The sequence below is a fragment of the Myotis nattereri genome (assembly GCF_964212035.1).
Source record: "Myotis nattereri genome assembly, chromosome: 15".
Lineage (NCBI taxonomy): Eukaryota > Metazoa > Chordata > Mammalia > Chiroptera > Vespertilionidae > Myotis > Myotis nattereri.
The window spans coordinates 42,237,791-42,258,834 of NC_138090.1; the positions used below are offsets into that span (position 1 = coordinate 42,237,791).

A 21,044-nucleotide genomic window follows, 5' to 3' on the forward strand; every position below is an offset into this window, starting at 1 on the left:
GACCAGCCCCCAGCCCCGTCCAGGGCAGGACACGTGGCTGCCCAGTCTTCCTCCCCAGCCCCAGGTTGGGGTCTCACCTCCCCCTCCAGAGAGGCGAGGGAACATGACGACCTCCAGCCTTCTTCCCAGGCTCCCGTTCGAGGGGGTCCCTACCTGGCCCCACTCCCAAAGTGCAATACGGCGCCCAGCCTCCCCGCCTGCCCCTCCCCCCGTGCTGTGACCTGTGTGTTTGTGTGGCTGTGTGTCCCCTGTGCCAGCCCATCCTGACACCCTCTCTACACAGGCCCCCTGGGGACAGGGTGCTCAGAGCAATAATCCCGCCCCCAGCCCCCGCCCAGGAGGGCTTCCCTCCCCACCAGCTCCCCATGACCCCAACAGCCACCTCCAGAGTTTACTACAAAAATAAAAGAACAGAAAGGAGTGTGGATGTGGGTGCCCAGCACTGTGGGTGACCATGGGGGTTGGGGGTGGGAGCTGCGGGGGGAGGGGGAGGTGCCTGGGGGAAAACTGGTAACACACAGAATGAATGAACAAGGGGAGAAAGGCAACGCGGTGGGTCTGACCCAGGCAGGGGATGCCAGTCAGGGAGAGCTCCAGACACCACGCCAGGGCCCACCTCACCACACAGAGCTCTCCTTAGATAATATATATTAAAAATAAACCTCCAATTCAGGATATAAAAACAGAGCAAAGGCACTTAGGGATGGGAGATGGGGGGGTGGCCCCCCAGGCAATACTGGGATGGCCCGGGGAATGGTGATCACTGTGGTGCCCGGGGAATGAAGCCCTGAGTCCCCCAAGCAGAAGGCCCAGGCCAGCGGGAGGGTGGAGGCGGCAGTGGTCCCAGCTGGACCCCCTCAGACTTGGCCCGAAAGCCTGCGCCCTGTCCGTGGGCCCTCGGGGTGCATATGCTGCGGCAGCTGTGCAGTAGTGGGTGGTGGTCCTCCCATCTCTCCATCTTGCAGAAGGCCTGGGGGACGTAGGAGAAGAGCAGGAAGGAGAGAGGAGGGGAGAGGAGGAGAGACAGAGAGAGACAGGTGGGCTGGGGAGATTCAGAAAGAGGAAGACAGGGAGAGGAGCGGATGTGGAGGGGCCCCTGGTACCCCTTCTCTGGGCACTCAGCCCCCTAGCTTCCCACTCACCTGCCTGGGGCAGGGAGCCTCAGGTGCAGCCAGACGGAGGGACAGTGTTCTCTCCCAGCTGAGACAAGGTGAGTCGCAGGCGACAAAACTCCTCCTCCACCTCCTGGTTGGGGAGTCATCCATGAGAGGGGCCCTCACCGAGTCAGCCCCACCCCGCACCCCCTCCCACCTGCCCGCCACCACCTCCAGCTGTTTAATGGTCTCCTCCAGGCCAAGTAGCTCCTCTCGGATGTCCTGGGTCTGTGTGGGGCTCAGGGGGCCGCCCCCTGGGACCCCACCCCCTTCAGGGGGAGGCCCTGCCCCGCTGTCTTCCTCTGAGGGGAGCAGGAGCTGCTTCAGGGACAGCACTGGCCAGGGACAAGGGGTCAGAGTCAGAGGCTGGGCTGGGGTTGAGATGGGGGATTTGGAGGGGAGCAGGGAAGAGGCAAAGGAGGGGAGCAAACCAGGGGCCTGCGGGTGGGAGGGAGGGTGGGCGCCAGCCAGGCTGAGCTTGGGGTTAGCTGAGCCTGCAGATGGAGCTGAGATGCAAGAGGGAGTGCATAGGCGAGGCCGAGGCAAGGGCTGGGACCGGGTGGGAGGGCACCCAGGATGGAGGTGGGTCCAGGGAGACTGCACTGAAGGGACAGAAGCTGCAGAGGGGCCTGGGGCGTGCATGTGGCTGGCTGGCGCAGCTTGTGGCGGCTGAGCACGGGGCAGGTTGGGGAGCACCAGTTGGGCCGGCGCAGCCCTGCGAGGAGAGGGCACTACCTTTCTGCAGGGCTTTGGCAGCGAGCTGGCCCTCGGGGCCAGGCCTGCAGAAGGGCTGGAGCGCGCTGAGGGTTCTCTCGATCCGGCCTGGGTCGGGAGCACGATGGGTGGTCAGATTCTGCCTGGCTTCCTGTGGACACCCCCACCCGCACTGGAGGCCCCTCCAGGCTCACCATCCGTAGGAGGCATCTCTTGGCTGCCACCATTGCCGTTCTCAGAGCTGCTGAGCAGGGGTTCACGGGTGCTGGGGGAGGAAGTGCTGGGTGACCCCACACCCTTGACCTCAGGGAGGCAGGGGTAGGGAGGGAGACCGAGACAGAGGTCAAGGCTGGGAGGCCTGGGTGGGAGAAGGTGGGCCATGGTGGGCAGCACACACACACACACACATGCACACAGGCATGCACATGGACCAAGGCTAGCGTTCAAGTTCTGGGGACACACAAGAAGCCAGGCCAGCCCCCCAGCCCTCCAGTTCCCCCCTGCCCTGCTCACCTGCTTGGACTGGGCCGGGGTTTGGGGCGGGAGGCAGGGGCAGGGACCTTCAGGGATCCGGCGGTCTCAGTGATAAGGGCACACCAGCTGGGGAGACAGGCCAGCACCTGGGCAGTCAGAGCCCCCAGACCTTCTGCCAGGGCCTCCCACCCTCACCCTGTTCCCCAGGGACTCAGAGACCGGGCCCCTCCTCTTCCACCTGTTTGTGGAACTCAACCCCCCTTACTTCTTCCGCTCTGACACGGTCTGCGCCACCAGCTCATAGATCTGGGCCTCTTGGTCCCAGGTGAAAATGACGTAGAAGGCTTTGTGATCTGTGAGGGGAAAGAGGCGGCTCAGGGCCAGGCAGCCCTCACAGAGGACCCCCGGTGCCCTCCTCCCAGCCTTCCCGCTCATGATCCCACATCGACCCAGGCAGCCCCTCTCCACCACCCTGGCCCCGGGGCAGCATCTTGGCAACATGTTGGCAAATCCCTTGTCACCGGGCTCCCACTCTTGCACCCCTACAGCCCCCAAGCGCCATCAGGTGTCTTCAAAATGGCAGGCAGAGCTGGCCAGCCCTGTGCAAACCTGGGGCAGTGTCCCAGCTCACGTGGTAAAACCCACAACATGGCAGGGCCCTGCCCAGTTCTGGGCCTCCCTCCCACAGCTGGTCTTGAGCCTGCCACGCCTCCCACTGCTCAACCTCTGCTGTGGCCTCTCCTTCGCCAGAATGCGAGATCCCCGGCTCTGTGGAGGGTTCCCTGCCCACTCCCTAGGCAGCCATGCCTTGCGCCTGGGCCAGGCCTCACCGGTGGCCACCTCCCGGGTCATGGCGGAGGTGAGCCGCAGCACCGGCCGCAGCATGGTCTTGCCGTCGGGTGTGGGGGTCAGCGTCCGGCTGTGTGACTTGAGCAGCAGCCGCTCGTCCTGGCGCTGGAGCAGCAGCAGCAGGTCGTCCAGCAGCAGCACGTGGACCTCTGCAGGGGCACGGCCCTGCTTAGCACCCCGGCCTGAGCGCGCCCCCCCCCAGGCCCGGCTCGCCGCCCGGGGGCTCACCCACAGCCTTGTCCTTTGTCACCCGCCATGTCAGTGGGCCCTCGTGCACCAGCTTCTTCTTGGTGATGTCCAGGTTCTGGAGGCGGGAAGGAGTGATGGTCAGTGCAGGACAGGGCGAGGCAGGGTGGGTGGAGATGACCATGGGGCTGGGTATCAGTCAGGGGTCAGGACGGTGCTGGGGGGAGGGGGAGGGGTCAGCGTGGACGGGCCTCTCTGGGTCCCTGGGACCATTGGAGAAGGCCTGGGCAGCAGTGCCAGGGCCGAGGGAGAGGGGGCGAGGGCAGGCAGGGTCACCTTGAACTCGCTCAGCATGGGGTCGCTGCTCTGCCGCAGGTGGGACAAGTCCAGGCGCCTCTGATAGTCCTTGAGCCGCTGGAGCAGGAGCAGTGTCATAAGTACAAGCCAAGGGCTGGGGCCATCCCACCGTGTCCCCAGGGAGACAAGCCCAGGGTGAGGCCTGACCTCCAGGAACCCTAAAAGGGAGGAGCTGAGGGTGACTCAGCAGAAGTGGCCCCGCGATGGACAGAGCCAGGCTCACCAGCAGGTCCTCCATGTCCCGCACGGCCTGGTTGACGTGGTGCAGAATCTCTCGGCAGCACTCGGCCGCCAGCTCCACCTTCTCCCGTTCCGCAGGCTCCTCTGTGGGCGAGGGAGGGACCAGCCCTGGTGAGCTCCAAGCCTGGACACCTCTGGTCCCTGGCCAGGGTGGGCGACGGGACAGCGGGCCCAGCCGGTGGGCGGGGCCGTACCTGTGTTCTGCGCGATGCTTTGCAGGAGCAGCGGGTACTTGGTCAGCCGCTGCATCTCCGTGGGGATCATGTCCTTCAGCTGCAGGCGACGGCACCGCGGGCGGCTCTCGGCCTCCTAAGGGGACAGCAGCGCTGAGGTGGCCCACGCTTGGGCCTAGCCTCTGGGTCAGCGCACCAGCCCCTCCTCCCTGGACCATGACCCCCCCCCACCCCCCCGCCCCCGTCTCCGCCCGCACAGCCTGCCTCACCTGCACGAAGGCACAGAAACGAGGCTCCTTGCGCTGCTTGGCTTTAAGCTGCTCTAAGGCAAACGACTGGCGGCTGCAGAAGCGGGAGGAGATTTTCTGGAACCAGGAGCCCTCGGCACCATCGAACTATAGCGAGATTCAGGCCAGGGGGTGTCTCAGGTGGGACATGGAAGCCCAGACAGAAGGACAGAATTGGGGGCCCAGGCCCTTGGCTTCCAGGCCCCTGGCTGCGGGGGGGTGGGGGGCAGGCGGAGCTGGGCTGGGCGCTCTCACCCGGGCCAGCAGCACATCTCCAATCTCCTCAATGAGGTAGCCGCTCTCCTGCCTCCGCTTCATCAGGTGATCGAGGAACAGAGCTGTGGGGGGACGGTCAGGATAGGGGGTGCTGTCAGGACCCCCCAAGATTATATATAGAGCTGGCAGGGGTGGGGCTGCAGGTGTGTCTGCCTGACCCCTGGAGCCAGTGGGCTGTCCCCCTGGAATTTGAGCTCCGGGGGTTGGGGCGGGGTTGATCCCAGTGCTAGACTTGGGGGTCCAGGAGAGTGGGCTAGATGCCCAAGTCTAGGCGCCAAGGCCTCAGAGGAGGAGCCGGTGGTGGGGTGGGCAGAAGGGCGGTGGCCCTGCACTCACAATGCACCTCGATGAGCTCGTCCAGGCTGGGGAAGATGTTCTGTAGCTCCTCCAGGGGGAAGAAGCCCCCGTCGGCCATGGGCTGGTAGAAGAGGTCGTGCAGCACCCGCAGCATACGCACGTGGGCCGCCTCCGTCACCAGCAGCTCTGTGGGCACAGGAAGGAAGTGTGGTTGGGAGGGTGCCAGCTATGGGGGCAGTCGCAGAGGCAGGCTGGGGGGATGAGGAGAACGGGACGGGATGGGGACAACCCTCTCTGGGTTGAAGTCATCTGCCCCTGAGATCGCCACTGAGGATGCGCCGGCCGCTGCCTCTCCTTTCTGGCAGTGGCAGCCAGCCAGGGCGACCGACATGCCCCAGTCTGCCTGGCACCACAGGCTTCCCAGGACACGGGGTGTTGCTGCCCAAACGGGGAAAGTCCCGGGCAAACCAGGACGGCTCGGTCGCCCCATGGCCAGCACGCTGGCAGCTGTGCTCCGTGCCCAACCGTCCAGCAAGGGAATCAGCCTCGGTCTCAGGGACCACGACTCCCTCTGCACTCAGGGTGCAGCTCAGATGCAGGGCCCACGGTGCGTGCTGAGCGCCAGGCCCCAAAACCCCTCGCTGTGTGTCTGTGCCTCTTTTTCTGGTGAGAACCTGCTATGCTTCGGATGTGGCAGCCACTAGCCCCATACCGTATTAAATAAAACGAAATGAAACACAAACTTCAGTCCTCAGGTGTACTCGCCAGAGTTCAAGTGCTCAACAGCCATTGCGTGGCTGCTGGTGACCCTGGTGAGGGTGCTGCACAGGCACCGATCGGCATTTCCATCATTCCAGAAAGTTCTGAGAGCACTGCTTATGTTTCGAGCATGTACTTAGGAGGATCTGTGACCTAAAAAGCATTCACCTACGGCTTTAAAAATCCCGAATGAGGACCTTCTCCAAGTAAACTTCCAAACAAGCTTCCAAAAGCATCTCTTTTTGCCAAATGCCCTTTATACACACAATTCAAAACCACAGAAAAGAACAAGACAAAAATGAGACTCCCTCACTCTGCCCAGAATCAGCACGACCGATACCTTCCCAGCCTCCCCATGGACCTCCAGGGGCCGAGACCGCGTACCCGCGGCAGCTGCACTCGCCGCTCTCCCTCTGCCCCACGTGTGCTAGACACTCCACGTGAATGTCTCATCCCGACAGCCCTTGAGACAGGAGCTATCAGTGCCCACGTCTCACCAACAAGGAAGCAAAGGCTACGCCACAAATGCAACTGTACACACATCTCCTGCTCCCAGCACAGCACGGTCTGCACTCCTACCGTCTTCGGAAACGTCTCCCTGCCGGCAGCACCCCTGCGCGGAGCGGCCCTTCTACAGTTTACGTGGGAAACGGCCCGGCCCGGCCTCCCACGCTGCCTGCCGAGACCACGGCAGACAGACAGCTCCCTGCCCCGTCTCCTCTGCAGAGCGGGACCGTCCGCGGGCACACGGCTGGAGGAGGGCACTCACCGCTAATGACCTCCTGCCGCTTCACCTGGCCCTTGGGCAGGCTGTGCAGGGTGCCGGGGGGTACGAGCTCCCGCCAGCCGGGGGGTTCTTCTGGTTCCAGCTCCAGTCCTGACCGTCCCGGCTCCCCCTCATCTCCGGGCTCAGGGCTGTGGGACAGAGGCCTGGTCAAGGCTCGGCTTAGGGCGGCCCAGAGAGGAGACGTGACTCCTAGTGTCCACCCCCCCCCCCGCCTCCCCCCACTTGTCTTCAGCATCTGTGCCCCCAGGTGGCCCATGCTGCAGAGCAGCCCAGATTTCTAGAAAGAACCGTCCTACCCTCTCCTGGAACCACTGCAGGCCTTCAGTGACCTCAGCATCGACATCCAGTTCTCTGTGACTGTCACTGACCCCCCCCCTGCCCCCCATCCTCCCCGACTCTCCAGGCTGACTCAGTGGTAGGGGCGGGGTGTTGGAGTGACGTACGTGGCTCGTCGGGCAGGGCCAAGCACAGCCGTGGCAGAGCTGGGGTCCATGTCCACGTCGCTCCGGGAGCGGCCCCCACCCCGGCCCTTAGCCCCGAGGCTGCCCCGGGAAGGCCGGCGGCGGTCACTCACCCGCAGGCTCTCCGAGCGCCCCAGACGCCCCGATAGCCTGGACCCCGAGGCCAAGGATAGAGTCAGGCAGAGGCCAGGACAAGGACAGAGACGAAGACAGACCAGGACAGGGACAGGGAGAGACCAGGACAGGGACAGACGGGGAGAGACCAGGACAGGGACAGACGGGGAGAGACCAGGACAGGGACAGGGAGAGACCAGGACAGGGACAGACGGGGAGACCAGGACGGGGACGGGGAGAGACCAGGACGGGGACGGGGAGAGACCAGGACAGGGACAGACGGGGAGAGACCAGGACAGGGACAGGGAGAGACCAGGATGGGGACAGACAGGGAGAGACCAGGACAGGGACAGGGAGAGACCAGGACAGGGACAGGGAGAGACCAGGACAGGGACAGGGAGAGACCAGGACAGGGACAGACGGGGAGAGACCAGGACAGGGACAGACAGGGAGAGACCAGGACAGGGACAGGGAGAGACCAGGACAGGGACAGACGGGGAGAGACCAGGACAGGGACAGACGGGGAGAGACCAGGACAGGGACAGGGAGAGACCAGGATGGGGACAGGGAGAGACCAGGACGGGGACAGGGAGAGACCAGGACGGGGACAGGGAGAGACCAGGACGGGGACGGGGAGAGACCAGGACAGGGACAGGGAGAGACCAGGACAGGGACGGGGAGAGACCAGGACGGGGACGGGGAGAGACCAGGACAGGGACAGGGAGAGACCAGGACAGGGACAGACGGGGAGAGAACAGGACAGGGACAGGGAGAGACCAGGACGGGGACAGGGAGAGACCAGGACGGGGACAGGGAGAGACCAGGACGGGGACAGGGAGAGACCAGGACGGGGACAGGGAGAGACCAGGACGGGGACAGACGGGGAGAGACCAGGACAGGGACAGGGAGAGACCAGGACAGGGACAGACGGGGAGAGAACAGGACAGGGACAGACAGGGAGAGACCAGGATGGGGACAGGGAGAGACCAGGACAGGGACAGGGAGAGACCAGGACAGGGACAGACGGTGAGAGAACAGGACAGGGACAGGGAGAGACCAGGATGGGGACAGGGAGAGACCAGGATGGGGACAGGGAGAGACCAGGACGGGGACAGGGAGAGACCAGGACGGGGACAGACGGGGAGAGACCAGGACAGGGACAGGGAGAGACCAGGACAGGGACAGGGAGAGACCAGGACAGGGACAGGGAGAGACCAGGATGGGGACCAGGACAGAGATCAAACATGCAACAGAAGAGAGGAGTCAGAAGGAGTAGTGGCATGTAGGGGTGCTCAGTGGGGGGTGGTCAGGAAGGATACGGAAACTTGGTGGGGAAGGGAGGGGAACCCAGTGTGGAACTCAGGACTGACCCCTCCCTTCCCTGAGGTGGGGGTGGGGGCAGAGCCAGGAGTTGGGGGTGGGAGAAGGGGGATTTTAATACTTAGCTCTTTGGCTGGGAGGGTGATGTCCCCACCCACCCCTCTTAGGGGTGAAGGGGAGTGGGTCGCCCATGGGGAGAGGGGAGGGGCTGGGGGATATGGGGGAGGGGCTAGCCCTGCCCCATGACCCAAGCACCCACCTCTTCCACTTTCTGGGGAGAGAGGGGCACAGGGTCAGGGGTGGACCCGGATGGAACCCAACTCACCTCCCCCATCCACCAAAGGGTCCCCAAAGCGGCTGCACAAGGACAGGCAGGGGGCAGAGCCTGCCCCCCCAACTGTGAGGGGGACAGGGCCCCCAGGCATGGAGCACAGAGGACTGGGGGGCTGAGGGAAGGGGCACCAGAAAGCAGGAGCAAGGCTGCAGGGCTGAGGCTTAAACGAGCAGAGGGAGGGATGAAAGTGAAGGGGTGAGGGGAGAGGGGCCAGTTGAGGGGTGAAGGGCATGGGAAGAAGGAGGAAAAGAGTGGGAGGAGCAGAGGCAAATGAAAGGAAAGAGGAAGGAGGAAGGAGGAATAATTATAAAAAAGAAGAAGAGGGAAAAAAGGAAAAAGGAATGAAAGATGACGAAAGGGGGAAGAAGGAAAGAGGGAAGACAGAAGGGAGAGCAGGGCAGAGTGGAGGTGGCTTGGGGACAGCAGGTGCAAATGGCAGCAAGACCCCCACCCCACCCTCCCAGGCCCGATTCCTGCGCGCAGCACCCTGCCTGGGTACCTCTCTGTATCAGGACCCTCCTCGGTGCTCTCCAGGGGCGCTGGGGGCTCCAGGCTGGCGGGGCCCTGCGGGGGCGGGTCCCCCAGCTCCGGGGAGGCCTCACCTGCCGGGGGAGAGCAGGGCTGGCTGGGAGGCCCTTTGACAGCGACTCCACTCTGGGGGTCTGTTTCTTCCGCCGTGGAATGAGGGGTGGAGACCACCCCCTACTGCCCCATCTAGTGCCTGGCAGACACCAAGTGGCTGCTCTGTACACTCATGGGGGACGGACAGACGGAAAGGCCTCTGAGAACACAGCTGGGCCCACAGAACTGGTGGGGAGACTGGATGCTCTGCTCGAAGCCTCCACATCCACCTGTTCTCCTGACCCCCAGCACGGACTTTCGGGAAGAGGACACATACACCCCATTTAGAGACGAGGAGCTGAGGCTCAGAGAGGGGGTGACTGCCAAGGTACAGCAAAGGTAAGCCTCAGAGCTGGGCTTTGAACCGGGGCCCGGCCAGGGGCTGAGCGCCACACAAGGACTGTGAGAAATGAAATTCACGGGGCTGGCGGCTCACCGTCTAAGGGGGCTGACTGGCAATGTACTCAGAGAGGGTTCTGGGAAATGAACCCACGGGGGTGATGGGAAATGCAGTCCAAGGATGTAGGAAACATCACCAGGACAGAGGCCAGGGCCTGGGAGGAAAGCCGAGGAAGGAGGGTGGCTGCGCGAACAGCACTGGTGACTGGGAGCAGGACGGGACATGCGGGGAGAACTGAGGGGGGTTTGCCATGGGGACCAGGAGACTCACCTGGTTCCCGGTCAGGACTGTCCCCGGACACAGGCTGCAGTGAAACTCCAGGGGAGTCCTGCCCAGGGACCCCAACATTCCGGTCCCGGGAGGGCACCCCCAGGCCTCCCTTCCGTTCTGTGAGGCCTGGCTTCTCAGCTGGGGAGACATTAGGGGAGAAGGGGGGAGATGAGATCCAGTAACTAATCCACAGCGGCCGGGGCATCGAGATGCTGTGCTCCAGCCGTTCCGCTCCACCCGGAGGCCCTCCTCCTCCTGCAGACCCAGGAGCCCAGCCCCCGGCCCCCTCCACCCTGAGACCCATCTTCCCCTCTTAGGTTCCCAAAATGGATGCTCTGGCTTCAGGAACATTACCATCAGCCTCCGTTTTGAGGTGTCGAAAATCTGGGGCTGAAAAGAGAGATGGGACCAATGGGACCTTAAGATAGGGGGAGGCGGTGTGCTGGGTGTGGTGGGGGAGGCAGTGTGTTGGGGGGAGGCAGTGTGTTGGGGGGAGGCAGTGTGTTGGGGGGAGGCAGTGTGTTGGGGGGAGGCGGTGTGCTGGGTGTGGTGGGGGAGGCAGTGTGTTGGGGGGAGGCGGTGTGGTGGGTGTGGTGGGGGAGGCAGTGTGTTGGGGGGAGGCGGTGTGGTGGGTGTGGTGGGGGAGGCAGTGTGTTGGAGGGAGGCGGTGTACTGGGTGTGGTGGGGGAGGCAGTGTATTGGGGGGAGGCGGTGTACTGGGTGTGGTGGGGGAGGCAGTGTGTTGGGTGTGGTGGGGGAGGCAGTGTGTTGAGGGGAGGCAGTGTGTTGGGTGTGGTGGGGGAGGCAGTGTGTTGGGGGGAGATGGTGTGGTGGGGGAGGCAGTGTGTTGGGGGGAGATGGTGTGGTGGGGGAGGCAGTGTGTTGGGGGGAGATGGTGTGGTGGGGGAGGCAGTGTGTTGGGGGGAGATGGTGTGGTGGGGGAGGCAGTGTGTTGGGGGGAGATGGTGTGGTGGGGGAGGCAGTGTGTTGGGGGGAGATGGTGTGGTGGGGGAGGCAGTGTGTTGGGGGGAGATGGTGTGGTGGGGGAGGCAGTGTGTTAGGGGGAGATGGTGTGGTGGGGGAGGCAGTGTGTTGGGGGGAGATGGTGTGGTGGGGGAGGCAGTGTGTTGGGGGGAGATGGTGTGGTGGGGGAGGCAGTGTGTTGGGGGGAGATGGTGTGGTGGGGGAGGCAGTGTGTTGGGGGGAGATGGTGTGGTGGGGGAGGCAGTGTGTTGGGGGGAGATGGTGTGGTGGGTGTGGTGGGGGAGGCAGTGTGTTGGGGGGAGATGGTGTGGTGGGTGTGGTGGGGGAGGCAGTGTGTTGGGGGAGGCAGTGTGTTGGGGGGAGATGGTGTGGTGGGTGTGGTGGGGGAGGCAGTGTGTTGGGGGAGGCAGTGTGTTGGGGGGAGGCAGTGTGTTGGGGGGAGATGGTGTGGTGGGTGTGGTGGGGGAGGCAGTGTGTTGGGGGGAGATGGTGTGGTGGGGGAGGCAGTGTGTTGGGAGAGGCGGTGTGGGGAAGTCAGGGCGGGCAGGCCGGGCACCTCACCCTGGGGCTCTCCCCGGTTCCATCGGGCAGCGTCTAGGAAGCTGCTCAGTCCTTTCTTGGTCTTGGTGGGCTCATCTGAGCGCCGGTTTTCCTTCACCTGGGAGAGGTGGGGGAGGGCAGGGGGCTGGTATCTCTGAGCCACTCACATAGAGGAGCTGGGCAGGGGCAGAGTCATGAGGCTCCCACGGGCTCTCTGGGGAGGAGAGGTCCAGGTTTGAGCGCTCAGGGAAGCACCTTTTTCCGGAAGAAATTCCTCCCCGTCTTCTTGTCTCCGCTCTTGGTCCGCACCCCGAGGTGGCGCATGTACAGGCTGATGGCGTTGACCACAGCGGCACTGTGGGGAGGGGACAGTAAGGACCCACATGCTGACCTGCACACTGCGCCCCCACAGCCTGACCCTCCGAGTTCGCTTCCCACCCCAACCCCACACCACTTCCTGCTGCACATCTCAGGAAGGAGCGAGGGCTCCAGGGACAGGACCAGAGATGTGGCCGAACCCGGACCCCACGCCCCAGCCTCCTCCCTGGGGCCCAGGAGACTAAAACGCCTGTCTTGCTGTCCTCTGCCTCCATCACCTCTTTTCTTCATCGGTAGAGATGGTATGTCTGTGAGGAAAGAAAAGAGAGACGAGTTTGCTAAGCCTGGGGTCCCTGTCCACCCAGCACAAATGTCCAGTGGCTGTCCCTCTGAAGCTGGGACAGGACAGTGGAGCGGCAGAGAGGGCGCTGCCGAAGCAACGGGGAAGGAGAGAGATGATCTCATCTGGGTGCAGCCAAGGACAGGAGTGACAAGGACGAGACCCAAGTGCCAGGCCTGAGTAGAGGCCTTGGACAGGCCTGGAAACTGGGAGACCCCACCGCTAGGAAGAGAAGATGGAAAACCAGATGAACTAAAATGCCAGGGCCGTGGGACCCAGAAGTCAAGGGAAGATGCTAGGAAATGACTGTGGGGCTGCAGAGGGAGCCCTGAAATGGATGGGGCAGCTGGCGAGGGGCTGGCCCACTCACTGCATCTCCTCCAAGTGGGCCAGCAGCCGCTCCGCCACCAGCCGCTCCCGGGCCTCGAAGCTGGCGCGATCCCGCCCCACCCAGGCCTCCAGCTGGGTCAGCTCCTGCTCCCAGGGCGTCATGCCCATGAGCCGCTTGGATCGGAAGTCCTCCAGCTGCCGGCTGATGGCTGCCTGCTGGCTCTGCACCACCTCCTGCACGAACTGCCGCTGGCTGTCCTCGGAGATGAGGTCAGGCCGCGTGCGGTCTGCAGGGATAGGGGTGAGGCTGGGGGCCGTTTCCCGGGCCCTGGTTCCCCACCCACCCTCGGACTCCAGCAGGCATGCTTCCTTGGGCTGCTGCTTCAGGAGGAAGAACGGAACCTCCACTGACCGAGAGCACGGTGTGTGGCCTCCCGCCCTGGGCCTCCCGCGAGGCCTGGCCCTGCTAGACCACCTCCCCCCGACCCCCATCCCAAAGTCCCCTCTCCTCTCCTTACCAAGTTCGAAGGCGACAGCGGAAGGGACAGACACCCGCAGAACCTGCTCAGGGGAGAGGATGGAGTGAAGGGGAGGGCTGGGCAGCGATGGGATGGCAGCCTAGGTGCCCCGAGGAATGGTGGTCTGAGGAGGAGCGGCGGGAGGAGGGCCAGGCTGGCACAAGGGCTCCCTGCCCAGGCTGTCCTTCCCGCCGCCCTCAGCAGGACAGGGGTGGGCGGCAGAGGGGACGGGCCCCTGGAGGTGTCTCACCGCGGTCTTCTCCAGGAAGCTGTGGTAGAAGTCCAGGAAGGCCTTCTTGGCCTCCTTAGGTCCCAGAGAGCCCAGCAGGTCCGCGTGCAGGCAGCAGAGCTGGGGAGACAGAGGTGACCTGTCCTCCCTCCTGGCCACCCGAACCGCAGCTCCGCTTGGAAAACCGCGGGGCTCACGTCCTCTCAAAGTGTGCTCCCTGATCTCCACAGCCCCACCCAGGCCAGGCCTGCTTCTCTCAAAGGCCTCCCTGAGCACCTGGTAATTTCTCTCCTGTGGAATGGCTCTCTGTGGCTCTGCCTGCCTGCTGCTGCCACGACCACCCGACTCCTTCTAAACCCTTTGTAAACACAAACCTGTTGGCTCATAGGGACGTCGTTATCCCATCTCACAGATGAGAGAGCTGAGCTCAAGTTTACTGACGCTCACACAGCCAGCAAGTGGCAAAGCTGGGGCTGGAACCCAGGCAGCCCGCCTCCCTAGACTCCATTGCCTAGAGATGCTGTGAGCGACTTGAGGGTTAGTGTGGCGGGGGCGGGGGTGTAGGTGCTGATTCATCTGGGTCTCAGGCAGGCCCCGCTGAGGGGGGCTCACTTATTCATTCACAAAGCACCTCCTGGGACCGCCCTGGGCTGGGAGACGCTGGCAATGCAGTGGGGACTCCAACCTGTCCTGACTCCTGGGGGGCTCTCGTCTCAGTGTGCTACGGACTCAGCCCACTCGGGGTGGGACTCCATAAACACTTTCAACAAATATATCACCCCCACCCCAACCCAAGGCAAAAACTCCATGAAAGGCCACTGGGAAGCAGGCCGGGACCACAACGATCCCTCCGCTGCTCCTCCAGCCGGCAAAGTGAGGGAACGGCATGAGGTCAAGACTCAAAATGCCGAGGCCTCTGGGTCACCTCAGCCAAGCCCTGGCCCTCAGGCCGCGGGTTCTACTCTGTGGAAGGACATGGCTGAGTCCCCGGCGCTCAGTTCTAGACACCCCAGGCTCAGGAGGCCGGAACCTCCACGCACCCGGCGAGGTCTGCACTTTTCTGGAGAGAAGGCAACTTCCTAATCTCCTCTCCTGGAGGGACCTGCTGGGCATTTCCAGTCCAGCCCAGTGCCCTGGGCTAACCCTGCTCTCGGCCCGTGCGGGGCTGCACTGGGTCCTCCTGGGAGGGGCCGCTGTCCACAGAGCTTCTTCCTTCCTACATCACCCGCGGGGCCCTCTGGACTCCCAGGTGCCTTGCACAGCATGGCCCAGAACCTGCATCTTGCTGGTGTTTCTGACACAGGTTTCTGGATCGCCAGAAACTCCATGAAAGGCCACTGGGAAGCAGCCCGGGACCACAACGATCCCTTCTGCCTCGAGGGCTGCTTGTGGTGGTTGCTTGTTTCTGAATCAAGGCTGGTGCACCACCTGAATCTGAGGAGGCTGATGGATGCGCCAGCCCGCAATGACTTGACTGGTGGCACCTCCACGGCCACGGAGAGAAGGGTTCAATTTCTGGAGTCCATGGGGAAGTCCGCAGGGATGGGTGACACGGCCACAGGCACAGGAGGGGATGGCACGGCTTCTCCCCGGCTCCGGGATTCTGTTGCTCTCTCATGGCCCTGCTGTGTGTGCTCTCCCAGCCTGCACTCCAAGCTCACTGAGATTCCTACGGGAACCTGCAATCTTGTCCGGACCACACGGGGGTCCCTCGGGCTCCCTAGTTCTAGATCTGCTTTCTGGATCTATTTTCTAGACCCTCCTGGCGCATCTTCACCGGCCTAACCCACTGACCACTCTGGCCTGGCCCGGCCCCACCCTGCCTGTGCCCACCCAGCCCCATCCTCACCAGGGGTCCTGGCTCGAACTGCAGGGCCACGTGCTGCAGGAGGGCCATCAGGTGGGCTGGACGCCGCTTCACCTGCTCCAGGCTCTGGAACTGGCTGTTTTGCTCCTCTGGGTTCTGAGGGTGGGAATGGGGGTGAGACTGTGGGGAGAAGGGGGGCCTTGGGCTTGACCCTGCCCCTTCCCTGGCACTTCCTGATGGATCCAAGCTGGGAGGAGGTGTCTATGCTGCAGAGGTGGCAGCAAGGCAGGTGAGAGATGAAGACATAAATTACAAGAGATGGGAAGGGGATCTCTGCTGTAATTGGGGAGCAGCGATAAAAATCGGGGTTAAAGTAAAAAAGGTGGGATCAAGAATGGGATGGGGAGACGAGGAAGGAGGCACCACGAAGACCAGAGAGAAGGGCTTTGAGAGGCTGCAGCGGGACAGCATCTGAGGACAGAGAACTGGACCTGGGGTGGGAGGGGACACTGAGGATGGGACTTGAGGGGCGGGGGCCCCAGGGACAGAGCTTTCCCGCTCCAACTCCTCACCGCCTCCAGTTCGTTCTCAAAATCCTCGTCCTCGGCCCCAATGATGCTGACGGGCACCAGGCCAGGCCGGGGGGGCCCTGGGGCCTGTGGAAGAGAAGGGTTGGCTTCAGCCCACAGTGCTCCCCACTCACAGCCCCCCAACCTCCTCACCCCTTGGCTCTCTCCACTCACCGCCCCTCGGACCACGACGCTGTCTGCCTCCATGGGCTCTGCAGGGCTGGGGGAAGAGGAGGAGCCGTGGTTAGGCGATGGGAGGAGGTGGCACAGGAGGTTACTCACAGATTCCTGGCCCAGGTGTGAAGGTGAGTAAACAGCCTTTCCCCATCTGGGCCTCCACAGCTCAATGGGGCCTCTGTGTGGCGACAAAGAGCCCTTCAGAGGCCAGCCAGGGCGGGGAGCCCAAGGACAGGGAGACTTGTTGGGGGAGCAGTTGGAGTCCCAGGAACCTGGGTCCATGAGAGCTGTGGCCGTGAGAGCCTGCTAATTTGGGGTCCCTGATGCAGGAGGGGGCTGGAGCTCAGACTCTGGGATCTGAGGGAGGAGGAGCTGGGGGCCTGGACTCCTGGGTCTGAGGAGGAGGAGCTGGGGGCTGGGCCCCGGGGAGGCAGGGCGTGCAGACCAGCAGGGTTGGGAAGGTTAAAGGGAGGTAGGAGGTATATAAATGGGGTGTGTGGGGGCTCTCTTCTGATCTGTGACAGGCTTGGGGCAGGATGTTGCCTCTGAACCCACCAGCCCCACTTCCTGTGACAGGAAGTCACAAGGGCAAATCCCCCAACCCCCAACTCTCTCCGCATAAGAAAACAAACTCTGAACCCTTCTCCCTCAAGGACCAAGAGTCCCCCAACCCAGGAGTTCTTTCCCTCGAGGATCTGACATATTTCTGGCTTTCAGTCCCAGAAAAACAAGGAACAGTCCTCAGACAGCTCATCCCCAAGGTGTGTCTGTCTCCCTTGCCTGTGTCCGTCTGTCTTGCTGGCTCTCCTTTCTCCAGACAGCACTCCCTGGCTATATCTCCCTTGAATCTACCTCATCTGTGCCTCTCTTCCTCATTTTCTCTCTCCCTTCCTTCAGACCTGTCTCATCTTCCCCACTGTCTCTGCCTTCTCTTCCTCCTCCCGACCCCATCCTGCATCTGTTGCTCCCTGCTTTTCCCTTCATCTGTCCCTGCCTCTGTCTTCCCACATTGGGTTCTGTAGCCCCTGTCCCTGCACTTCTGAGTCAATGTCTCATATCTCATATCCCATGCCACCTCCCTTAGCGTCTCCACTTCTCCCTGTGTCTTCCCACCGATATCCTCTGTGTCCTTAATTAATCTGACTAATGTCACAAGAGCCCATGTCAGGCGGGAAGAGCTGTGGAAACAAGAATGGGGTGGACCAGTTGGGGGGGGGGGCGACTTCTCCCCACAGTCCAGAGCTATTTATAACCCTAGTTGCCTGAGATCCACCCTTCCCCCTCTTCCATAGGCCTCCCTAACCCTCAGTCAATGGCAGCTGTGATTTTGATTATGATCATTAAACAATGATGCTTCCCGGAGTGTCCAAACGCCATCCCATGGGGTTCCCCCGAGCAGCATCATTTTTATTCTTTTCCATAAAGGGTATGTGTCCAACGTCCAAATTTGAGTAATTTAAGATTTGAGCATTGTTAAATGTTCACATAAATAAAATTGCAAACCAAGGCAGAAAAATAATAGTAATTATTTATCATGAGAGCTAAACTTACACAGCACTTACAGGGTGCCGGGCACTGCTCCGAGGGCTTCTCACACAGAGCTCAACCCTCATGGCCACAAGCAGCCCATGCTATCGTGACTCGCACCAGAGAGGGAAAACCCTCCCTGGGCTGCCAGCTCAGACTTCTGGGCTGGAAAACATGACCATGCACATGGAGAGTCCATGCTCGTCCCGCTTAGGAGTGGACAGGTTCAACAGAAGCAGGGAGATTCCAGAAGAGCACAGGTTATCTGAGCGAATGCCAGGCAGGCCCCCAAGTCATGCACTTGGCGTGGATTATCTCCTTGAAATAATGACTAAGGCTTAATGTGCACGAAGTGCCATTAAGTGGCAGCACTACTGCTTTATAGGTATTAACCGACTTAATCCTCTCGGCGACCCCATGAGATCATTATCATCACCCCCATTTCACAGAGGAGGAAACTTAGACACAGCTCGTAAGGCGCAGAACAGGACTCAGGCCCAGGCAGTCCGGCTTCAGAGTTTATAAGTTAACTACCAGAATGTGCTGCTTCAGAGCACGGGGAACCCCAACCTTAGGAAACTAAAATCTGAACCGAAGCCGAGACACACCAGGTCTCTCTCTCTATGGTCTGGGAAAGTCAGGGATATGTGGGCACTGTGGCCTGGCCGGAATGCAGGCTGGACTCCGCTGTGCCACAGAGGGTTGGGGCTGAGGGAGGATGGGGGAGCGGGGTTGGCTGCTTAGGGGGCAGGGGGGATGAGGGGCTGCCACAAAGGCTGAAGCTGAAAAATGGACCTGTAGGCAACTGACAAGGCCTGAGGTCCAGCAGAGGGGGTGCTTTGTGCATGGGGCTGGCGAGGGTCGGGGCAGGTCTAGGGGTGGAGATCCCAGAGCAAAGCTGGCACACGCGGGGGCCAGCATGGGCACCTGGGTTCTCTGCAGGGCTCAGTCTATAAGATACTGAATGGATGGTCCTGGTCTCTAAGAACCTCTGGGAGACTTGTAGAACCTAAAATAGAGTAGTGATTCCCTAAGGGGCCCTGATTCCATCGGACACATGGTGGGTCACACGATCATGAAACCATGGAGAAAGCAGCCAGTCTATGGGATCGCTGGAGACTTTAAAGGGGACCAGAATTCTAGGGGCCTGTGGTGGATCTACAGGGCCCTGGAATCTAGGGGATGCTACTGACCCCCTAGTTGGGGACTCCACGTCTGTAAGGAGCCGGGTCTCCACGGGGGGCTAGCAGAAACCTGGGGTGTCTGTAGAACCTTGTATCTACATGGAACGTGGCGGATCTACACGAGCCCCAAAAGCTATATGGGACGTGGCGGGTCTACATGGGCCCCAAATCCTACAGGGAACGTGGCGGGGTGCACTTCCAGGGATGCTGGGGCGGACTGCGGAGTCACGGTCTGACGCCCGCGGGGGCCGCGTCCCTCACCTGCTCCGGGTCGGAGAAGCCACCGCTGCTGCCAGGACCGAAGCCTCCGCGCGCCGGCTCCCGGTTCCCCCCCACCCCCCTTTCAAGCCGCTCTAGCCGCCTCCGAGGCCACCTTTGATTCTAACTCCACTCCTCCCGCCAGCCGCTCTAGCCCGGCTCCTGACAGGTGACTCTATTCCTCCTGCTGGACGCTCTAGCTCCGCACTGCGCCACGCTGGCCAGATGGGGCCGCTCTGGCCTGCCTCGGAGGGCTGGCGTTTCCGCATCTCGACTGCTCCCGTCACTCCCCTGGGCCCCGCCTCCTCTCCGGCGGGAGGTGAGGAGGGCTCCAGCCCGACAGCCAGGGCTCAAGCTGAGATCTCAGAGTCACCTCGCCCGTGGGTTCCCAGACGGGGCTCCCCATCCTGTCTTGCCTCCCTAACTCGGAGATCAGTTGAATTCCCGACGCTTGTACATGCAGTCTCCCCGCACCCCGACCCCCACCCGGCACACTTTCCGCTGGTCTGGAAAGCAAAAACCCTGGGTTCGAGCGTACCTTATCCCCCCCCACCCCCCCCGACACGCAGAGTAACCTGGAATAAGCAATCGCTTCTTTCCGAGCCTCAGTCTTCCCATCTATACAATGGGCGGAGTCCGCCAGCTCTGTCCCCCCACAACCCAGCTCCCAGGGTGTACTTAGTGGCCCAGAAGAAGAGATTTCCAAAAACGCTTTCAAACAGCTCTCGGCAACTTTCAGCTTCGCAGCGGCCTACGACGTGGGGTTAACCGTCGTGTTTTTTCTCCCGGGTCCGAAAGCAAGCGGGTTAGCAGGCGGCGCTCGGCGGAAAGCACCTGCGAGTTCAAAGCCCAGCGCCACCGCTTCACGTGTGTGCCCGGGGCGAGGCGGCTCTGCTCCCGGGCCTCAGTTTCCCCACCCGCACCGTGGGCGTGACCTCCATCCTCCGCTGGGCAGTTGGAGGCCTTGGCCCCGCCTCGCACGCCTCGCCCTCACCTATTGCACCTGACAGGTGTTCGTCCTCCTCTTTTTGTCCCTTTGACAGGTGGGGAAACTGAGGCCCGGGGAAGGCGGCCGCCGGCTCAGCGGCGCCGAGGCGGCCCCTCCCCTGCCGGCCGCGCCCCGGCCCCTCCCTCCTCCTCCCACTTCCCCAGCCGCCGGGAGGGGCGGGCGGGGCCGCGTGCCGGGTACCTGCTGTCCGCGCGGGGAGGTGACCGGCGGGCGCCCGGGGTCGGGCTCGGCGATCCCGGCCCTGCGTCCCGGCTCCCGCTTCCTGGCTGTGGCGGGGCAGGAAGTTGGGGCGTTTTTCCGGAGGCCCCCGCCCCGCCACCCCTCCCCGCTTCCTGCCCGCGCCCCGCTCCCGCCCGGCACCTCCGCTTCCTTCCCCTTCTCGCCGCCCGCCCGGCCCCGAGGGCCCCGCCCGCCCCGCCTCGTCCTGCGGGTCCGGCCGTGGGTCTGCGGGGTGCGGCCTCCACCTCTGCCGGTGTCCGCCGTCCCCTCCCGGCGGGCCGCGTCCGCCTCCGGCTGGCAGCTCCCCTTTCCGTCCGCCTCTCCGTGTTTCTGTCCGTGTCCCTCCCTGTCTGTCCGTGTCCCTGTCTGTCTGTCTGTCTCTGTCCCCTGTTCTCCGTCCCCTCCGTCTCTGTCTCTTTCTCCCTCGGCGCCTCTTTCCCGTCGGGGTCTCTGCAGAGCCATCCGACTCCCGCCCCCACCTGTTGCTTTCCTCTCTATGCCCGATTGTCCGCGGACCTTCCCTCCATCGCTTTCTGCGGCCTCTGACCCTCTCCCCTCTGATCCCCTGTGCTTTGTCTGTCCTTCACTTGCCCGTCCCTGTCACTCCGTGTCTGGGTCTCTCTCCCTCTGTCTCAGAAACTGCATATCTGTGCCTCTGTCATTGCCCCTCCGTCGCTCCCCTTCCCCGAGTTAGGGCCACAGACTCTCCATGCCCTGCCCCAGCCCCCTCCCAGGTAACAGGCATGGCCATAGGAGAATTCCTTGCCAGCCCCCTGTGATTCTGAGACTTAAATACGCATAAACACACGTGGTCACCTCCATTCCCTCCTGTCCCCCCCACCTGCTCAGGGAAGACATGGCGGGGTGGAGCCCTCTGCAAGACACTTCTGTTTCTTTCCGGGGGCAGCCAGGATTGGCCTCTGCTCTCAGGTAGCAGAGGCGGGTGAGGGAGTGTAACGGGG

The 21,044-nt window shown here is 62.7% G+C and overlaps 1 protein-coding gene across 5 annotated transcripts; it reads right to left on the minus strand.

Moving 5' to 3' along the window:
• Positions 1 to 633: 633 nt before the first annotated feature.
• Positions 634 to 20,130, minus strand: ARHGEF1 (Rho guanine nucleotide exchange factor 1). 5 transcript variants are annotated; one of them, XM_081108662.1, is made up of 30 exons: positions 20,044 to 20,127; positions 15,883 to 15,928; positions 15,712 to 15,795; positions 15,182 to 15,295; positions 13,354 to 13,452; positions 13,104 to 13,146; positions 12,626 to 12,872; positions 12,194 to 12,223; positions 11,853 to 11,952; positions 11,619 to 11,715; positions 10,428 to 10,463; positions 10,074 to 10,211; positions 9,282 to 9,384; positions 6,997 to 7,164; positions 6,536 to 6,681; positions 5,047 to 5,193; positions 4,690 to 4,772; positions 4,417 to 4,542; positions 4,169 to 4,283; positions 3,958 to 4,058; positions 3,714 to 3,791; positions 3,420 to 3,495; positions 3,173 to 3,340; positions 2,608 to 2,695; positions 2,382 to 2,468; positions 2,063 to 2,133; positions 1,890 to 1,976; positions 1,326 to 1,489; positions 1,143 to 1,245; positions 634 to 970 (listed from the first exon to the last, which is right to left on the minus strand). In XM_081108662.1, exons 2-29 carry the CDS (start codon positions 15,913 to 15,915, stop codon positions 1,162 to 1,164), a joined length of 2,913 nt encoding a protein of 970 aa, XP_080964788.1. In that variant the 5' UTR covers positions 15,916 to 15,928; positions 20,044 to 20,127; the 3' UTR covers positions 634 to 970; positions 1,143 to 1,161. The 5 variants fall into 5 exon arrangements, with proteins under 5 accessions (XP_080964788.1, XP_080964789.1, XP_080964791.1 ...); XM_081108663.1 differs by lacking the exon at positions 20,044 to 20,127 and adding an exon at positions 18,858 to 18,922; XM_081108665.1 differs by lacking the exon at positions 6,997 to 7,164 and having other exon boundaries at positions 20,044 to 20,130.
• Positions 20,131 to 21,044: the final 914 nt, after the last annotated feature.